Below are 20,308 nucleotides of genomic sequence, written 5' to 3'. Positions count from 1 at the left end.
TGGTGCTAAGGCTCACTGTCTAATTAACACAGTAAGAAATGCTGGAGCACTATATCTCCCCCTTGGGAACATGTGCCTCTTCATCTCAGATGTGGGCCAAGCTCTGTAGTCTTCCGGGCCACCAAAGATCAACCACCATTCCTGGTATGTTCCTTCATGGTGGTGTTTGTTCCAAGTCCCAGTTCTTGCTGAACACCTCGTGACCTACTTTGTGACAGTGTCGGCTTCTTCTTCTTGCTCTGCTACCTTTTGAACATATAAAAACCAAGTTGAAGAGCTGTACCTATTGTCCATCACCTGTTGCCAAATTACGTGATGAATCTTATGCTGACTGCTAACTGCTTCAGGCTCTTCACTTGGCACACTACACAGCTCCAGGACCTGATTCAATTTATAATCCAATGATCCAACATGCGACTGTTAACTCAGAGGTGCCCTATCCTTAAAGTCTTCAACTATTTTGGCTTTTCAATATTACCGTCATCCTAATCCTTAAACCAGGCAAAAACCCTATGTTCATCTGCAGCTGCTGACAGATTAGTCTTGCCAACATGCTCTACAAACTGCTTGAAAGGATGATACCATGGTGATTATGTCGTTGAATCATGAGCCTTTTGTCCGCCCTATCAGTTCGGTTTCTGGGATGGGCGATCCTCAACAAGCTATCTGTTGAGGCTGGAAATAGCAATCTGACAGGCTTCTTCATGACATTTTACTTACCCTCTATGACTAGGGCTTTTGAGGCTCTCAACAGATTTTTGTTTGTCAGTTTCTACCCCACCAGTTGTTTCGGGTTAGAGTTGGTACATTACTCAGCTTTCCAAGAGAACAGTATCGTGCAATCCTGCTTATAAGTGTTACTTCCTCATCAGCATCAATGGGCTCATGATCTCTGTTGGACTGCTGCTCACCCCTGCAGTATATGTCAATGACTTTTGCATTTGTTATAGTGCCCAAACTGTGACATTGGCTGAATGCCAGCACCAAGGTGCCATCCAAAGGGCCTCCATGTGGATCCTTTTCCATGGCTTCTGATTCTCTCCCATGAAAATGCGAACTGTGCATTTCTGTCCTCATATGACAGTCCATCCTGACCTAGAATTCTACTTGTGTACCCTGCACTTGGATGTTGTCGCACAGTCTCTGATTTTGGGTCTCCCTTTCGATAAAAAGCTTATTTGGCTGTCCCATCTTTGTCAACTGAAGATTAGGTGCATGCGGAAGTGTAATGCTCTCTGCTTCTTTTCCCGTGTCTTGGGGTGCAGATCATTCTACTATTCTCCATATTTACTGGGCTCTGGTCTAATCTTGACTGGGCTGTGGGTGTCAGGTTTATGGATCAGCAGCACCAGTCTGTCATTATGAGGCAGACAACTGGAACCTTCTGGACTAGAGCTGTAGATTGTCTCCTCGTTGAAGTGTTGATATTCCCTCTTCAGTTCACTGATATCATAGATCGATACCATGCTCATGGGCATCTCACTTTTGGCAATGCAAACACATGCCGTAGGGGTCGCCCAGGGTCCCGACAGCTCCAGTGATGTACGCTTGCTAGGCCACACCTTCAGTTGCTATAACTATGAGCGCCCTCTGCCACTGCAGTGTAGGATGGCCGGCAGCAGCTACACACAGCCCAGTCTCAGTCGCAGTCTGTGACAGTCTTCAGTCTTAGTCAACAATCGATAGTTTCCTCGTGTACGAGTGGCAGTAGCCTCACACTGTATGATGCTTTAGTTTGCTTCTTGTAATAGCTGGACTTGATTGCTGTTTGTTCTGTTGTAAAGTTTCTTCTCAATGCTGGAAGAAAGCTACAAGTCAAGTAAAACTTCTCTTTACTGTATTTGTGTGTTTGCTAATCATTTGTGCTCTTGTCCAGCTTCTGTATGACGACGACTGTTCCACGCCTCTCTAGCCCACACCTCCTTATCATTGTGTATAAAGTAGTACACAACAAGTCCTTATGGCACCAACCTTTACTCGCTTGCGAAATCATTCTCTGAAAATTTCCTAATCTTCCAACTTATAAAATTATTCTTGCATACCATGGCCATTGATCCCGACACCCACCCTCATGTGGGATCATCAGCTGAGTGTACCTTGAAGCCCTCTGCCAGGAGCTCCACTTAACCTCCGTAGTCTGTGCTCCCCGTTTCCCTGCACGCTCTCCCCTCGGATAATACCAAGACCACGAGTTAGGACTTATCTATTTCGAGACCTGCAGTTTTAGTCGTACCCATGACCTGTCAGTGTCTGTTCCTCTTAGCTCTTCAGGAGTACCAGGGTGCTGTCATCATTTACACTGACAGCTCTAAAACCATAGATAAGATGCACACAGAGTTGTCGTAGCAAGATTGAATATTAAAATCCCCAAATCAGTGAAAAATATACTTATTCAAAAAAGCAGATAAAAATTCACTTGACGCCTTCCTAAGAGACATTCTCCACTCATTCCAAATTAATAATATAAGTGTAGACCAGATGTGGCTAAAATTCAAAGAAATAGTGTCAGCAGCAATTGAGAGATTTATACCAAATAAATTAACAAACGATGGAGCTGAACCTCCTTGGTACACAAAATGGGCTAGAACACCGTTGCAGAAACAACAAAACAAAAAATGCCAAATTTTTTAACAGACGCAAAATCCCCAAGAATGGCGATCTTTTACAGAAGCTCAAAATTTAGTGTGAACTTAAATGTGAGATGCCTATAACAGTTTTCACAACGAAACTTTGTCTAGAAACCTGGCAGAAAATCCAAAGAGATTCTGGTCGTATGTGAAGTGTGTTAGCAGCAAGAAACAATCAATGCCTTCTCTGTGCAATAATAATGGAGGTACTATTGAAGACAGTGCTGCCAAAGCAGAGTGACTAAACACAGCCTTCCAAAATGCCTTCACAAATGAAGACGAAGTAAATATTCCAGACTTCGAATCGAGAACAGCTGCCAATATGAGTAACGTAGAAGTAAATATCCTCGGAGTAGTGAAGCAACTTAAATCACTTAATGAAAGCAAGTCTTCTGGTCCAGACTGTATACCAACTAGGTTCCTGTCGGAGTATGCTGATGCTTTAGCTCCATACTTAACAATCATATACAACCTTTTGCTCGACGAAAGATCTGCACCCAAAGACTGGAAAGTTGCACAGGTCACACCAATATTCAAGAAAGGTAGTAGGAGTAATGCACTAAATTACAGGTCCATATTGTTAACGTCACTGTACCACACAAGCGGCCCGTAGTGAAATTACTTGCTTATGGAATATCATCTCAGTTATGTGACTGGATTTGTGATTTCCTGTCAGAGAGGTCACAGTTCATAGTAATTGACAGAAAGTCATCGAGTAAAACAGATGTGATTTCAGGCGTTCCCCAAGGTAGCGTTATAGGCCCTTTGCTGTTCATTATCTATATAAACTATTTTGGAGACAATCTGAGCAACCGTCTTCAGTTGTTTGCAGATGACGCTGTCGTTTATCGACTAATAAAGCCATCAGAAGATCAGAACAAACTGCAAAATGATTTAGAAAAGCTATCGGAATGGTGCAAAAAGTGACAGTTGACCCTAAATAACGAGAAGTGTGAGGTCATCCACATGAGTGCCAAAAAGGAACTCGTTAAACTTTGGTTACACAATAAATCAGTCTAATCTAAAAGCCATAAATTAAACTAAATACCTGGGTATTACAATTACGAACAACTTAAATTGGAAGGAACACATAGAAAATGTTTTGGGTAGGGCTAATCAAAGACTGCGTTTTATTGGCAGACTCATAGAAAATGTAACAGACTTACTAAGGACACTGCCTACACTACGCTTGTCCGTCCTCTTTTAGAATGCTGCTGCACGATGTGGGATCCTTACCAGATAGGACTGACGGAGTATATTGAAAAAGTTCAAAGAAAGGCAGCACATTTTGTATTATTGCAAAATATGGGAGAGAGTGTCACAGAAATGATACAGGATTTGGGCTGGAAATTATTAAAAGAAAGGCGTTTTTTGTTGCGACGGAATCTTTTCACAAAATTCCTATCACCAATTTTTTCCTCCGAATGCAAAAATATTTTGTTGACACTGACCTACCTAAGGAGGAACGATCACCATGATAAAATAAGGGAAATCAGAGCTCGCACGGAAAGATATAGATGTTCATTCTTTCCGCACGCTATACGAGATTGGAATAATAGAGAATTGTGAAGGTGGTTCGATGAACCCTCTGCCAGGCACTTGAATGTGATTTTCAGAGTATCCATGTAGACGTAGATGTAGATGGGATAAACTTTTACATCCCCTGCCTGTCAAGAACATCATTTGTTGCCGAGAACATGTAGTGTGTTGCAGCAGAGATCAGAGCCACTAACAGAACCCCACATTTTATGAAACACCTCCCTTGACTTTGTAATTTGTAGTGACTCCATGAGCAGTCTCCCAGTTATTGATTGATGTGACTCTAGTCACTCTGTGATACTCGTATCTGGTATTTGTGACCTTCTCTCTGACCTGAGCTGTTGTGCATGCTCCGTCGTCTTTCTCTGGGTCCCAAGTTGCATGCGTATGCTGGGAAATGAAATGGCTAACTATTTGACAAGAGATGAAGTTACATGTCCAACATCCACTTCATGATCTCAAGTGCATTTTCGTGGGCTGAAATAAGGCTACTACCTCATCTAATAAAATCCGCTCTGTTGAAGAGACTTCTATTGCATGGTGCTCTTCCTTTCATTCCTCCCAGAAGGAATCCAATGCCCTATGTTACTTCTACATCAGCCATACCAGATTATTCCATAGTTTTAGTTTATTTAATGAGCAACACATCCCGGCCCCCCTCCCTCCCACACATCCTGGTGTAATGTTGCCCCCTGACTCTCCATGCTGAACATGGTCTTTCAAATTCTTTCCCTCTATTGTTTGCAGATGACCTGTAGACCCTTGGACTGGTTCTCCATCTTTTCTGTGAAAGTGAACAGTTGATTTGATTCTCTGTTTTCTCCATGAAAGATATAATGTTTTAAGCAATTTTGAGGCTGATGCTGGGGTGAGTGGTTGGGGCATCTACTGCCACATGCTGGGTCTGGAGGACCCTTGTCCTTGCCTCCTTCACCAACTGCTTTGGCCATCCTTTTTTTAACCTGTTACAAAACAGTCATTTGCTAGCTGTTGACGACTGAACACAAGTAAGTTGTAGTCATCAGATTTTGTATTGCAGACAAAATGACAGAAAAAGTGGAACAACATTATTGCATCAAATTTTGTTTTAAGCTTGGCATTCCCATGTTTAAACAAACAATATGTAAGATTCAACAAGTGTCGGGGGTGTAGTAGTGGGTACCATACAGATAAAGCATTGGTACAGCTGTTTCGAAGGTGACTATTCGTAAGTGAAGCTTAAGCATATTCAGATAGGCTCTTAACATCTGCAAATGAGGTTGTTATTGATCCTGTAAGTACCCCGGTGATGCAGGATAGATGAATGATGATCAGAAAACTTGCAGATCAGATTAAAATGAGTATTGGGTCCGTTCATTCCATTTCAACAGAACATTTAGACCACAGGAGGATCTCAGCGAAATTTGTGCCAAAGTTGCTAACAACTGAGCAGAAGCAAATTCGTTCGGAGATCATACAGGATGTGCTGAATATTGTGAATACTAATCTCAACATTCTTAACACAATGATCACTGGTGATGAGTGCTCAGCTTATGGATATTACCCAGAAACAAAGTTCCATTTATTGCAGTGGAAACATTCATGATGCCCAACACCCAAAAAAGTGAGGCTGGATCTCAGCAGTGTTACAGTTATATTGACTGCCTTCTTTGAGCCCAGTGGTATGGCCCGTCTCAAGGACACCACAGAAGGTACTAACATTAATGAGGAACTCTGTCAAGAAGGTCTGTATCGTCTTCGTGAAACAGTGACATACAAACAACCAGATGCTGCGCAGCAGGCAGCTGGCACCTCCACCACAATAATGCACCCGCCCACTACTCGCAATTAATTCAGCGATTTGTGGCCAAACACAACACTGTTGTGGTTTGTCTTCCTACCTATTCCCCTCATGTACCACTAAGTGACTTCTGGGGTTTCCCAAGTCTCTAAAACGGACCAGATTTCAGAGCAGGGAAGACATTATGCAGAATCCAATGGAGCAGCTGTGCGCCATATCAAAAGAGGCTTTCCAGCAATGCTTCCAGCAGTAGCAGCACACTGGAAGGCTGTGGAGAAGCTGAAGGGGACTACTTTGAAAGCGATTAGTGTCAAACAATTGTATCTGAGTAAATCAAACAATGGAAAACCCAGGATGCCATGTAACGAGTAGCTACTCACCATATAGCAGAGGTACTGAGTTGCAGATAGGCACAACAAAAAGACAGTCTTTTTGTTGTGCCTATCTGCGACTCAGCATCTCTGCTATATAGTGAGTGGCAACTTTTCTTTTCATAATATTGTATATGAATAAAGATTGACTGTACGAAGAAAAGTCAGATACTATTTGAACAGCCTTCATATTAATATTGTCTGTAAAATTATTAACATACGGCATCAACTGCAAGGGTTGAGAAATTAAGAAAATAAAATGGCTTGCCATTAAACCTTACAATGATAAGGTGAAATTCCAGCACCACTCATAGACCCTGTTAAAACTGAAAATGTTTATACATGGTTTGCCTCCCAAGAGTTGTCAGGCACTTGTTCCCTGGTGTTTGAGTAGATATTTGCAATTTTGTTTTCAGATTGTGTAGGTGTAGTAAGCCCAAAGAAACAGTTCTCATCACGTATTTCAAGTGATGCTCATTGTCGACAGAAAATGTTGGTTTGTTTCCAGGTACAAGCAAAATGATTTTTAAAGTGGAATTTTGCATGCCCATCCCATAAGTGACCCCGATTAGTCTAGTAGAATATTTATTTTATTGATATGTATAAAAAGGGACAGTGGAACGCGAAGAAGAAACAGAAATTTTGCCTCATTTGCCAGGGAGGAAAGAAGGAAAGGTGGAAGGTTAGAAATGAAAGGCAGGTCACTCAGACTCCAAGATGAGAGAGACCGGTTCTTGAGAGAACAAGGAGGAAACTCAAAGGAATCATCCTTCTGATAAAATTAGTAAAATGGACAAAAATGTAGGAGAAAGCAGACACATTACGGAAGATGGTAAAGGGATGGAACATTACAAATTTCCAAAATTCAAACTAATACAAATAGAGAACTGATTCAGGGTGTTACGACCCGGGACAACCGGGAGATCCGGGAAAAACCGCAGTATTTTTTCATCCGGGAGAAAACGGAAAAACCCAGGATATTTTTAGAATTCCGGGAATTTTTCATTGTTTTAGTTTTCAGTTAAATTTTTGTAATTTTGACTGGTAAGAACCTATACTCCAACAAAGGATATTACTGTATCCCGCTACTGCAGAATAATACTTCAACAATAAAACGTAAACGAGAGAAAAAAAAAACAAAACGACGACGCACAGTGCTCATGCAAGCGTCTCCCAACAGCAAAATGTGTCGAAGGCTTTAGCAAGACTATGCCTTGCTTCATAACAACAAATTGCCTCCGATGAGCGTGAAGTCACAACTGTTTACATTAGATTCGTTTCAGCATTTACGAACGGGCTCATGCGCATGCGCAGTTCAGTCGGATTTGAGTAGTAGATTCTCCCGCTTCTGGCTACAGGAATGTGGGTGTTGGCTGTGCAAGCAGTCGCAGCAAGCAGCTAGATGTTACCAGGAAAAGGGGACTCCAAATTCATATTCTTGAGGAAAAAAAACTTGTTTCACAAAGCGCCTAGCAACCAGCACACGTTTGTCTATCGATCATTCATATGATTTTGAAACGCTTCCCTGTTGGTTTTTGAACATTTTTAGCACATTTTAAGTTGATTTCTGAATGACTCATAAGTTGACTTTTGAATGCATGCATAGTGTACGTGATGTCTCTGTCAGGAGAATCCTCGTCGCATCTAGAAATAAACTTTCCTCAGACGAAAAGGGGACGGGGCTATACGAGCTGAGGGAGTAAAGCTAAAAAGGATGGATGCCAATCGCTGTCTGATTAAGTGCTTAATTGGGTTTGATTTGAGAATGATCAGCATTGTTATAATTACTAGCGAAATCCATAGATTCAGACTACCAGAGTGGAAATAAACGACTGGCAGGAATAACAGCTGAGAAAGATTCTGTATTATCTTCTCGGTGTATCCCAGAAAATGAAATTTTGACAGAAAATTTTTGGCCAGATCGTGGAATAACTAAACCTGTGATTCTGGCAGGGTTAGTGAAGTTAATCAGCGAACAAATTTTGACAGGCAGCAATAGCTACAGAATTGGTGATGACAAGACTTTGTTAGAACGAGGAAGGAGAAGAAACGGGGACATCACACAAATTATGGAAGAATAAGACGATTCCAAATTTATATAAAAATTTCGTAATACTACTTTTCGATCTCATGCTTGAGAAGCTGGTGCGTATGAATGAAGTGTGAAACTATTGCCTAACATAAAGCTTTTTGCCTGTAGTAGGCCTAATAGATAGGCATTTGATATTGGTACTTCGTGGATTATATTCTGTCGTGTTATAAAAATGGCCATTTGTGCCAAAACGGTCTCGTTTATTTGGTGTGTTACAAAATTGCTGCTATATTAGAAAGACCTATTTTGATTTATGTAGCAGACAGTGACATAGATGTAATGAGATCGAGAAACCACACCAGTCTTAGCTATTATTTGTATTAATATCTTTTTCAGTATTAGCAAAACATTTGATGGGTTAAGAGATTCTTTTGCAGAAAGGAAAGCACGCCATGTAAAGCTGCAGCAAGATTAGAAAAAAAATGCTAGGAGCTAAGGTTTGAAGAAATGTGTAATTTCTTGTGTATCTCTTGTCAGTATTGGTTTTATATATCCTATATTTGATTTTATGTCACACAAAACAGCAAGTTATTAACTAATAGCCAATAAAGAGTTCAGATTTTCCGAAGAGTTCTTGGTTTCTTGATTACAAATAATCCCATCCGCTATTAATTGCGAGATTTATTTTAAGAGGGGCAGGCTGTCGAACCGGTCAACTGGGAGCAGGAGAGGCACCGTAGGACATTTCAATTTCCACTCTCCTGAATATAGTTTGGACGTGCGGTAGAAAAATGCTTTAAGAAGAGGCGTGGCACTGCACTTTGGCATAAGACCAAATAATATGTCTTACATTTCCTCAAGTACATATGTTTTGTGTTTCAGACTTTTCAGAAAGATGTGCATTACAAGATGAACATATTTTGAAAATTCGATTTTTTTAGTATTGACCCGGTTTGCAAATGTAGATCCGGGGCCGATGTGCAGAGCAGTCTGAGATATAGTGGGTAGTCTCCACGTGACTCGTGTTTACATTTAGTGATTTTGCTGTTTCCGCTTCGTTTACTCTCACGTCAAATGAAAACAAAACGGATATCTGTGTTCAGGAGCTATCAAGTGAATTAAAACACATTAACATAATTACGGGAGGTAGAAATATGTCATTAGTTTCAGATTTTATTTTATTTCCACCTCTTTGACAGTCAAGCATCAATCGCCTTGCGGAACTATGACATTATTTTTGTCTGTTTGCTAAAGAAATTTGACTTTTGTTAACCTTTTCCGCAGAGGCAGTCAATGTACTTGAAACGAAATGTTTAATTCCACAGTACTGGCTATTTTCAACTGTTCGCTGCATTTCAATTGCACGTTTTCATTTTCTAGCACGTATGGCATTATGCCATAATAAAGAACCAGTACTGGTGCTACAAGAAAATTCACATCCCGAAAAGCTTAGTGTCAGGTCGAGGTCTACTTCATTAGGTTCAAATGGCTCTGAACACTATGGGACTTAACTTCTGAGGTCATCAGTCCCCTAGAACTTAGAACTACTTAAACCTAACTAACCTAAGGACTTCACACACATCCATGCCCGCGGCTGGGTTCGAACCTGCGACCGTAGCGGTCGTGCGATTCCAGACTGTAACGCCTAGAACCACTCGGTCAACCAGGCCGGCTACTTCATTGGGAATCTGGACATACGAATGTGCCCTTTAAGTATGCACTTTAAATGTGCACATTTTAGTGTGGTCCACGAAATTCTGATGCTCTTGGAGTATCACCTGATGTCTGGTTTCTTTTATGACATAATGTATGATCTATCAATTTTTTACACGTACGTACATACGGGCTTCCTAAGTCATGATAGCTACCCAAGCGCGGTGTCGCCTGTTATGTGCGCTCTCTGGCAACCGCTGAAACGAACCTATTTCTAACAGGTCGCGGGAAAATATTGCGAACAGTGGCTTGAAAAGTGTTACTTTCAAAGTAAATATCCTTTTACTTAAGTTGAACTATGTGCAAGAATATACCATGAATTTATTAGATCACAGAGCATTTGACTCTCATTTAAAAACCAACTCTTTGATGATGAGCCATTTAGAGAAGGAACCCTGAAGATCGGAAATTTATGTCATTATTAAAAATTTCACGGACACATTTGTGTGATGTATGTGAAAGTGTAACATCCGCAAATAAGATCAACAGTATATGCGAAAGCTTAGTTTCTCTTGCAGTTTGAGACCAGTATTATACAGGGTGAGTCATCTAAGGTTACCGCTGGATATATTTCGTAAACCACATCAAATACGGACGAACCGATTCCACAAACCGAACGTGAGGAGAGGGGCTAGTGTAATTGTTTAATACAAACCATACAAAAATGCATGGAAGTATGTTTTTTAACACAAACCTACGTTTTTTTAAAATGGAACCCTGTTAGTTTTGTTAGCACATTTGAACATATAAACAAATACGTAATCAGTGCCGTTTGTTGCATTGTAAAATGTTAATTACATCCGGAGATATTGTAACCTAAAGTTGACGCTTGAAACCTCCGACGTTCAGTTGCGTGTTGTAGCAAACACGGGCCACGGTCGGCGAGCAGCATTTGCAGGGACATGTTTACGATGATGACCGTGTTTACGAGTGTGGCTGTAGTGCACTGTTGTGGTTTGGTCTAGCTGTCGCAGTGTCCGCATGTAGCGCTTGCTGCTATTGTTATTCTGCATTCGTCTCTGCACGCAGACCAACTGTAGTACACTGTGTTACCAGACGTCTGTTATAGTGTAGTGTTGTAGGAACTGTGACCATGGTGTATTCGAACTCTGAAAAGGCGGAGGTGATACACATCTATGGCGAATGTCGACGAAATGCAGCTGAAGCCTGCAGGGTGTATGCAGAACTTTACCCGGACAGAGAGCATCCAATGTGCTGCACATTGCAAAACATCTACTGTCAACTGTATGCAACAGGTATGGTCGTAGCATGCAAACGGGTCCGTAACAGGCCCGTCACAGGAGAAGCGGGTGCAGTTGGTGTGTTAGCTGCTGTTGCCATGAACCCACACGAGTACACGGGACATTGCGAGAGCCGATGGACTGAGTCAAAGTAGTGTCATGCGCATACTGCATCGTCACCGCTTTCACCCGTTTCATGTGTCGCTACATCAGCAATTACATGGTGATGACTTTAATCATCGAGTGCAATTCTGTCAATGGGCATTAACAGAGAATGCGTTGCAGTTCTACCTGTTTATCGATGAAGCAGGTTTCACAAACCACGGGGCAGTGAATCTACGGAACATTCATTACTGGTCCGTGGACAATCCTCGCTGGCTCAGACAGGTAGAGCGACAGCGACCGAGGACTGTAAATGTATGGTGCGGAATCATTGGCGACCACCTTATTGGTCCTCACTTCATTGCAGGGGCCCAAACAGCTGCAACATACATTGCGTTTCTACAGAATGATCTGCCAGTGTTGCTCGAAAATGTCCCACTGGGAACGTGTCGACGTATGTGGTATCAGCATGATGGTGCACCTGCACATTCCGCAATTAACACTAGGCTGACCCTTGACAGGATGTTCGACGGGCATTTCATAGGACGTGGAGGACGCATAAATTGGCCAGCCTGTTCTCCTGATCTTACACCTCTGGACTTCTTTCTGTGGGGTACGTTAAAGGAGAATGTGTACCATGATGTGCCTACAACCCCAGAGGATATGAAACAACGTATTGTGGCAGCCTGCGGCAACATTACACCAGATGTACTGCGGCGTGTACGACATTCATTACGCCAGAGATTGCAATTGTGTGCAGCAAATGATGGCCATCACATTGAACATCTATTGGCCTGACATGTCGGGACACACACTATTCCACTCCGTAATTGAAAATGGAAACCACGTGTGTACGTGTACCTCACCCCTCATGATAATGTACATGTGCGTCAGTGAAAAAGCCCAATAAGGAGGTGTTAGCATGTGGACGTAATGTGCTGTTCCAGTCTCTTCTGTACCTAAGGTCCATCACCGTTCCCTTTGGATCCCTACGTAATTCGGTGCTCTCCGATACACACGATCGAACAGCGGAGGAGTGGTACTCAAGCGTCAACTTTAGGTTACAATATCTCCGGATGTAATTAACATTTTACAATGCAACAAATGGCACTGATTACGTATTTGTTTATATGTTTAGATGTGCTAACAAAACTAACGGGGTTCCATTTAAAAAAACATAGGTTTGTGTTAAAAAACATACTTCCGTGCATTTTTTTATGGTTTGTATTAACCAATTACACTAGCCCCTCTCCTCACGTTCGGTCTGTGGAATCGATTCGTCAATATTTGATGTGGTTTACGAAATATATCCAGCGGTAAGTCTGCCAATAGGTGACTCACCCTGTATGTGAAAGCTTTGCTTTTGTTGTAGCAGCGCTATGTATATTAATTTAAGCTATTAACTTTCCCTGTTTGTGTGTTCGTGCTACTCAACGTGATGTTGCTGTTGGCTGACTACATCACATGTCCTATGCTCTGAATATCCGCTGTCATCGGCTGGCGAGATCACGTGACATGAGCTATGAATGGCTTACAAAAGCGCATCAAAATCTCGATTTCAATGATTCGGAAAGTAACATGCGGTATTTGGTGGAATTCCAATGTATACTCTCGTAATACGATAATACGCAGCGTACATGTTGCTGCACATCAAAGATATTTCCAAAACGTGTCTTTTTCCCTGAGTTTCGTTTTCTAAAGTGCTGGGAAATTGTACGGCTGTGTATAAAACCATAATCATTCAAAGGATTGATAAGGGGAAATATACAGTCACCCGGGAGAAACTGTATTTTTAACCGGGAAATCCGAGAAGAATCTGGGAATTTTTTTTCCTTGTCCACGTATATACACCCTGTGATTGCACACACAATTCTTAGGAGTTTAGAATTTCAGTTGCAACAGTAATATTATAATTTTTAACTTGGCCTGCTTTGGTTTACAGAGTGGATTGGCATTCTGTAGTCAGTTCCATCTCGTAGCCTTTCCACAGTGTGATGCTGCTGGTTGCATTATTACTGAGGGGTGTTGAGGATCTGTGCTTTAGGGATATAAACCCAGTACTTAATTAAATCCAAAAGAAGCAGCTGAGCTATGTGAAATGCGGTGACCATGTCAGGGTCTATCTTGTCCCCTATACCGCCTTGGAAATTTTTCTTTGTGAGTATTCTGTTATGTGGATATTCTGAAACCCATATCCAGAACTTAAACGTATTTGTTGTTCCTGTAATATGACATTTAGATTACACACTGTGTTTATTTGACATGGAAAATTTTAAGATACTGCAAAGCCTTTGTTGTGCCAAATTACAATGCTATGTTGGGCATTGCATCGTAATTCAGAATAATACAAGCATTGCAGTACCGTATTTATCCGCTGACACCGGGCAAGCAACTTTCAAGTAAAATGTCTGCCCTGTATGGGAATATACATAGTAGATGTATACATACAGGTTAAGGACACGTGGTTAACAACATATGGAAGATAGGGTCTGGCCATGAGTCATGCTCGGATAGCCAAATGGTAAGGCGGCCACTTGCAATAAACAGTGTCCGGGATTGTGTCCTGGTCCGGCACAAATTTTCATTGTCATCGTTCTGTTATACAGCTGATGGCTGTCCATATTTGGAATTGTGAATACTTTTAATGTATTTCAGAAAATTATTGTCTGGAAATATGATTTAAAATGTTGCATGTGGAGCGGCATTGTTGAAGCTTATATATTGGCAGTGACCTCTGTAGGATCTGAGCTTTCTATGTATGCAGTCTCAGTTGCTTTTTGTGGATGTTGTGCACAATTGTTTCAGATATCTGAAGTTACAGTGCAGTCCGTGAAATTTACTTCCATTCCCTGCACAGTAACTTTTGGCAAATATCCTTTACTGGTTCATTAGAAATGTGCTGTCATCCGTCACAAATTTTCCATGTGTTTTTTTTATTATGTGATGTGTGTTATTGATTTGTAGAGTACACAATGAAAAACTATATATGCAATTATGATAGAAGAAAACTTGACATACCACAGCGTGACTAGTGCATTCACACAAGCAGGCATTGTGTTAGTACTTTCAGCACCTGAACTTACCCTACTCAGTAGAAATGAAGCAATTAAAGTGGAAAACACAATTAAATCTTCTTTGAGTTACATGTGCAAATTGAAAATCTTTTTAGTTTTATAAAACTATTAATTAGGTCTGTTTAACATTAGGTAAGTAATTTTCATTGATGATTTAGACATTGTATTATATGTAATGTGCAGGATGCTAGAAATGTCCAGTAACAAAGAATATTTTCTTTTGATTGATGATAATATGTCGCTCCTCTGATTTAAATTATTTGAATGTTGTTTCCAGGATGACTTTGTAAGAATTTCTGGAATGAAGAATAGATTATACATAACAAATCGCAGCATAATAGAAAAGCTTGTAGGAATGGAGGAGACACTAGATGTGAATAAAATTTGTGTACAACTTGGCATTTCTGAAATAAGCAACTTTGCTCAGACAATTTTGGATCAGTAAGTGAACTTTAAAATCTCATTAATATTTGTTTAAAATTTTTCATAGTGGCAACAGTGCTATCATCCATAGCAAATTTTCCATGTGTTTGTATATCCATAAATTACCTACTTAATGTGTAATATGAGTTATAACCATATGTGTGATGTGTTATAACCATAACCATTACATTTTGATTGTTGGTTTGGTTTTGTATTTTTTCCTTGTTCCATGGTTCTTTTTAGTGAAAACTTACCATGATGTGAAACATGTCGGCAGGTTACATTTTATCAGTGTAAGCACTGCTATGCTAGCCATTTACGTAATTCAATCGTTTCCTTAAGATCTCAGTCATTGACAAAATTTGATGAATGTAGCCCAACCATGTTCATACTGCCTACTCAGAAAGTAAGCCGGCCGCGGTGGTCTCGCGGTTCTAGGCGCTCAGTCCGGAACCGCGTGACTGCTACGGTCGCAGGTTCGAATCCTGCCTCGGGCATGGATGTGTGTGATGTCCTTAGGTTAGTTAGGTTTAACTAGTTCTAAGTTCTAGGGGACTGTTGACCATAGATGTTAAGTCCCATAGTGCTCAGAGCCATTTGAACCATTCAGAAAGTAATCTGTGGAGTAGTAGTTGTCAGGGAGAAATCATTTCAGTTTGTTTTTGAAACTTAAACTATCTGCCGTCACCTTTTATTCACAAGGGAGTTGTCATAGATTTTTATGGCTGCTTACTTAATGTGACTAAGGTTAAGTCGCGAATAGTGGAGGCTATTTTTGTTTGATGTGTTATATTTATGAACCTAAAATTATTTTCAAATAGTGCCAGATTGTTAACAACAAACTTCAAAAAAGAATAAATGTATTGTGAAGCAGTTGCTAGTAGCACTGCCCGTTTTTGTGAAACAGTTGGTGACATATAAGTTCAGTATTGTAACTAGATATTATCCTCATGGCACATTGCTATAGAATGAATTCTTTGTGTTTCTATGTAGAATTGCGCCAGAAAATTATTCTGTATTATATCAGTGAATTGACGTATACATATTAAGCTAATTTTGTATCTTTTCATCACAAAGTCAGCAATCAGACATGAGAAAATGTTACTACAGTCAAGCATTTGGCAGGATCTATAATGTGTGAATTCCATGCTCTGCAAACTGCCGTGAAGTGTAGGTAGAGAGTACTTAGCATGGTAGCACGTCAGGGTTTCTTCTCATTCCAGTTACATATGAAACATGGGAAGAATGACTATGTAAATGCCTCTGCATACCACAGTTAGTCTAATTTTGTTATCACAGTCTCTACAGGAACGATGTCTAGGGGTCTGGGAGTGGTGCTTAAGACGTTGTTGTGCACCCAGCCTAAGATATCATTATCGTTGTCATGTATGGGTGTGAAGTATATCTCTAGATTTTTCACTTAATACTGGTCCTTGAAAGTTTGTGAGTAGATTTTTGCAGGATAATTTATGTCTATCTTTCTGAGTCTGCCAATTCAGGTTTTTTTTACATATGTTCCATGTGTCCAATCTGACATAGATTCCACACTCGAGAGCAATTTTCTGAGCTAGGACACACAAATAATTCATAAGCTGTCTCCTTTGTAGACTGACTGCATTTCCCCAGTATCCTGTTGATCGAGCCAAGTCTGCCAATACTGTACTCCCAGTTGATATTATGGGACTACGCCATTTCATATCCCGAAAACAGTCACATCCAGATATTTGTAGAAGTTGACTGATTCTAGCTGTGAATCATTGATACTGTAACAATAGGATATGAAGCTTTTATGTATTGCAAAGTGCATAATTTCTGTATATTTAAAGCTAGTTATCAGTTTGTACACTACTTTCAAACCTTATCCAAGACAGATAGACTATTTACACAGCTATTTCAGACAGTACCTCATTGTAGGTAACTGCTTCGTTTCAAAATGTCTGAGGTTGCTATTAATATTATATGTCTAGTCTGTAATACACAACATGAACAAGAAGGGCCCCAACACACTAACCTGTTACTTCTACTTTTTTTATGACTCTCCATATGAGTCTCTACAAAATATGCTGCATCCTCCCTAGCAAGAAACCCTCAACCTAGTCATAAATTTTGTTCGATACTGTGTATAATTGTACTTACATTAATATACATTGCTATGTTACCAAGTCATATGCCTTTTCTCAGGATGCCATAAGAAAAAAGCCCATGTTGGGTCTTGTACGATCAGTATTTTTGGAATACGTGATGGTCTGTGTGAAGGAGGTTATTTTTTCTGGATCACTTGTTACCCTTTTTTGAAGACTTTAGGTGACCTATGGTTTTTTTTCCAAACTCTGTGCACAATTTTTTGTTCAAGGGATCTGTGAGTTGTTATGGTTTAAATAGGAACTAACTTTGCTGCAGATTCTATATCAAATCTGACAGGGTTTCCATTGGACCCTGGAGCCTACTTTAGTTATACATATTTTGGGTGTTTCTCAATGCTGCTGACACTAACATCTATGTCACTCATCTTTGCATTGGCAATGGGGCTGTACATCTGTGACTTCCCTAGTAAAAGAACATTTGAAAACTGATTTCAGTATTTCTGCTTTTGTTTTACTACCCTCCATCTCAGTTTCTGTGTCATCCTTCAGTGTCTGGACACTTACAAAATTTGCATATGAGCAGAATTTCTTTGGGTTTTGACATTTTGTGAGAGATCTTTCCATAAGATTCTGCTATCGTAGTCATTTAATGTTTCATGCTTTGTCCTCTTCACAGCTAAATGCATTTCATTCAGCATCTCTCCACAGCTCTGCGCTTTGTCTTTCACATATCGTGCAGAGGTCGTTGTTTCTTTAGAAGTGACTGAATACCCTGGAGGGTCCCACCTGTCATTAGCTATGTACTCTGTACAAACTGTCCAGTGTTTGGTCAACTATTCTTTTAAACTTTAGCCACAGTTCTTCTATATGTTCTTCCCTGGGTTAATGTTTTGAGTGTCTATTTGAGGTGTGGCACTACTGCATCTTTACCAAACTTCTCAAACATGTAAATCTTCCTACTTGTTTCAGCTGCCTTTTTGCTTTAGTGCTAATCATTATGCACAAATTAGAATTTTTAAAAATCAGTTTTACGTATTTTCTTCCTCACGTGCTGTATCATTGTTGATTATGGTATACCTTGCCTTGCTTAGAATTGAATGGACTGTGTACCCTAGATTTGTGTTGTTGTGGTCTTCAGTCCTGAGACTGGTTTGATGCAGCTCTCCATGCTACCCTATCCTGTGCAAGCTTCTTCATCTCCCAGTACCTACTGCAGCCTACATCCTTCTGAATCTGCTTAGTGTATTCATCTCTTGGTCTCCCTCTACGATTTTTACTCTCCATGCTGCCCTCCAACACTAAATTGGTGATCCCTCGATGTCTCAGAACATGTCCTACCAACCGATCCCTTCTTCTTGTCAAGTTGTGCCACATACTCCTCTTCTCCCAAATTCTATCCAATACTTCGTCAGTTATGTGATCTACCCATCTAATCTTCAGCATGCTTCTGTAGCACCATATTTCAAAAGCTTCTATTCTCTTCTTGTCCAAACTATTTATCGTCCATGTTTCACTTCCATACATGGCTACACTCCATACAAATACTTTCAGAAATGACTTCCTGACACTTAAATCTATACTCGATGTTAACAGATTTCTCTTCTTCAGAAACGCTTTCCTTGCCATTGCCAGTCTACATTTTATATCCTCTCTACTTCAACCATCATCAGTTATTTTGCTCTCCAAATAGCAAAACTCCTTTACTACTTTAAGTGTCTCATTTCCTAATTTAATTCCCTCAGCATCACCTGACTTAATTTGACTACATTCCATTATTCTCATTTTGCTTTTGTTGATGTTCATGTTATATCCTCCTTTCAAGACACCGTCCATTCCGTTCAGCTGCTCTTCCAGATCCTTTGCTGTCTCTGACAGAATTACAATGTCATCGGCGAACCTCAAAGTTTTTATTTCTTCTCCATGGATTTTAATACCTACTCCGAATTTTTCTTTTGTTTCCTTTACTGCTTGCTCAATATACAGATTGAATAACATCGGGGAGAGGTTACAACCCTGTCTTACTCCCTTCCCAACCACTGCTTCCCTTTCATGTCCCTCGACTCTTATAACTGCCATCTGGTTTCTGTACAAATTGTAAATAGCCTTTTGCTCCCTGTATTTTACCCCTGCCACCTTTAGAATTTGAAAGAGAGTATTCCAGTCAACATTGTCAAAAGCTTTCTCTAAGTCAACAAATGCTAGAAACGTAGGTTTGCCTTTCCTTAATCTTTCTTCTAAGATGAGTCGTAAGGTCAGTATTGCCTCACGTGTTCCAACATTTCTACGGAATCCAAACTGATCTTCCCCGTGGTCAGCTTCTACTAGTTTTTCCATTCGTCTGTAAATAATTCGCATTAGTATTTTGTAGCTGTGACTTATTAAACTGATAGTTCGGTAATCTTCACATCTGTCAACACCTGCTTTCTTTGGGATTGGAATTATTACATTCTTCTTGAAGTCTGAGGGTATTTCGCCTGTCTCATACATCTTGCTCGCCAGATGGTAGAGTTTTGTCAGGACTGGCTCTCCCAAGGCCGTCAGTAGTTCTAATGGAATGTTGTCTACTCCCGGGGCCTTGTTTCGACTCAGGTCTTTCAGTGCACTGTCAAACTCTTCACGCAGTATCATTTCTCCCATTTCATCTTCATCTACATCCTCTTCCATTTCCATAATATTGTCCTCAAGTACATCGCCCTTGTATAGACCCTCTATATACTCCTTCCACCTTTCTGCTTTCCCTTCTTTGCTTAGAACTGGGTTTCCATCTGAGCTCTTGATATTCATACAAGTGGTTCTCTTTTTTCCAAAGGTCTGTTTAATTTTCCTGTAGGCGGTATCTATCTTACCCCTAGTGAGATAAGCCTCTACATCCTTACATTTGTCCTCTAGCCATCCCTGCTTAGCCATTTCGCACTTCCTGTTGATCTCATTTTTGAGATGTTTGTATTCCTTTTTGCCTGCTTCATTTACTGCATTTTTATATTTTCTCCTTTCATCGATTAAGTTCAATATTTCTTCTGTTACCCAAGGAGTTCTACTAGCCCTCGTCTTTTTACCAATTTGATCTTCTGCTGCCTTCACTACTTCATCCCTCAGAGCTACCCATTCTTCTTTTACTGTACTTCTTTCCCCCAGTCCTGTCAGTTGTTCCCTTATGCTCTCCCTGAGGCTCTGTACAACCTCTGGTTCTTTCAGTTTATCCAGGTCCCATCTCCTTAAATTCCCACCTTTTTGCAGTTTCTTCAGTTTTAATCTACAGTTCATAGCCAATAGATTGTGGTCAGAGTCCACATCTGCCCCTGGAAATATCTTACAATTTAAA

At 40.4% G+C, this 20,308-nt stretch overlaps 1 protein-coding gene across 1 annotated transcript in view; it reads left to right on the top strand.

Moving 5' to 3' along the window:
• Positions 1–20,308, top strand: part of LOC124619679 (origin recognition complex subunit 6) — a 103,541-nt gene that overhangs the window by 24,004 nt on the left and 59,229 nt on the right. The window contains exon 3 of the mRNA XM_047146222.1: positions 14,757–14,920. Coding sequence (XP_047002178.1) covers positions 14,757–14,920 — 164 coding nt within the window. The remainder of the gene's footprint in view (positions 1–14,756; positions 14,921–20,308) is intronic.

The sequence above is a fragment of the Schistocerca americana genome, chromosome 6, assembly GCF_021461395.2.
Source record: "Schistocerca americana isolate TAMUIC-IGC-003095 chromosome 6, iqSchAmer2.1, whole genome shotgun sequence".
Taxonomy (NCBI): Eukaryota; Metazoa; Arthropoda; class Insecta; order Orthoptera; family Acrididae; genus Schistocerca; species Schistocerca americana.
This window is presented reverse-complemented; position numbering and strand designations above follow the sequence as displayed.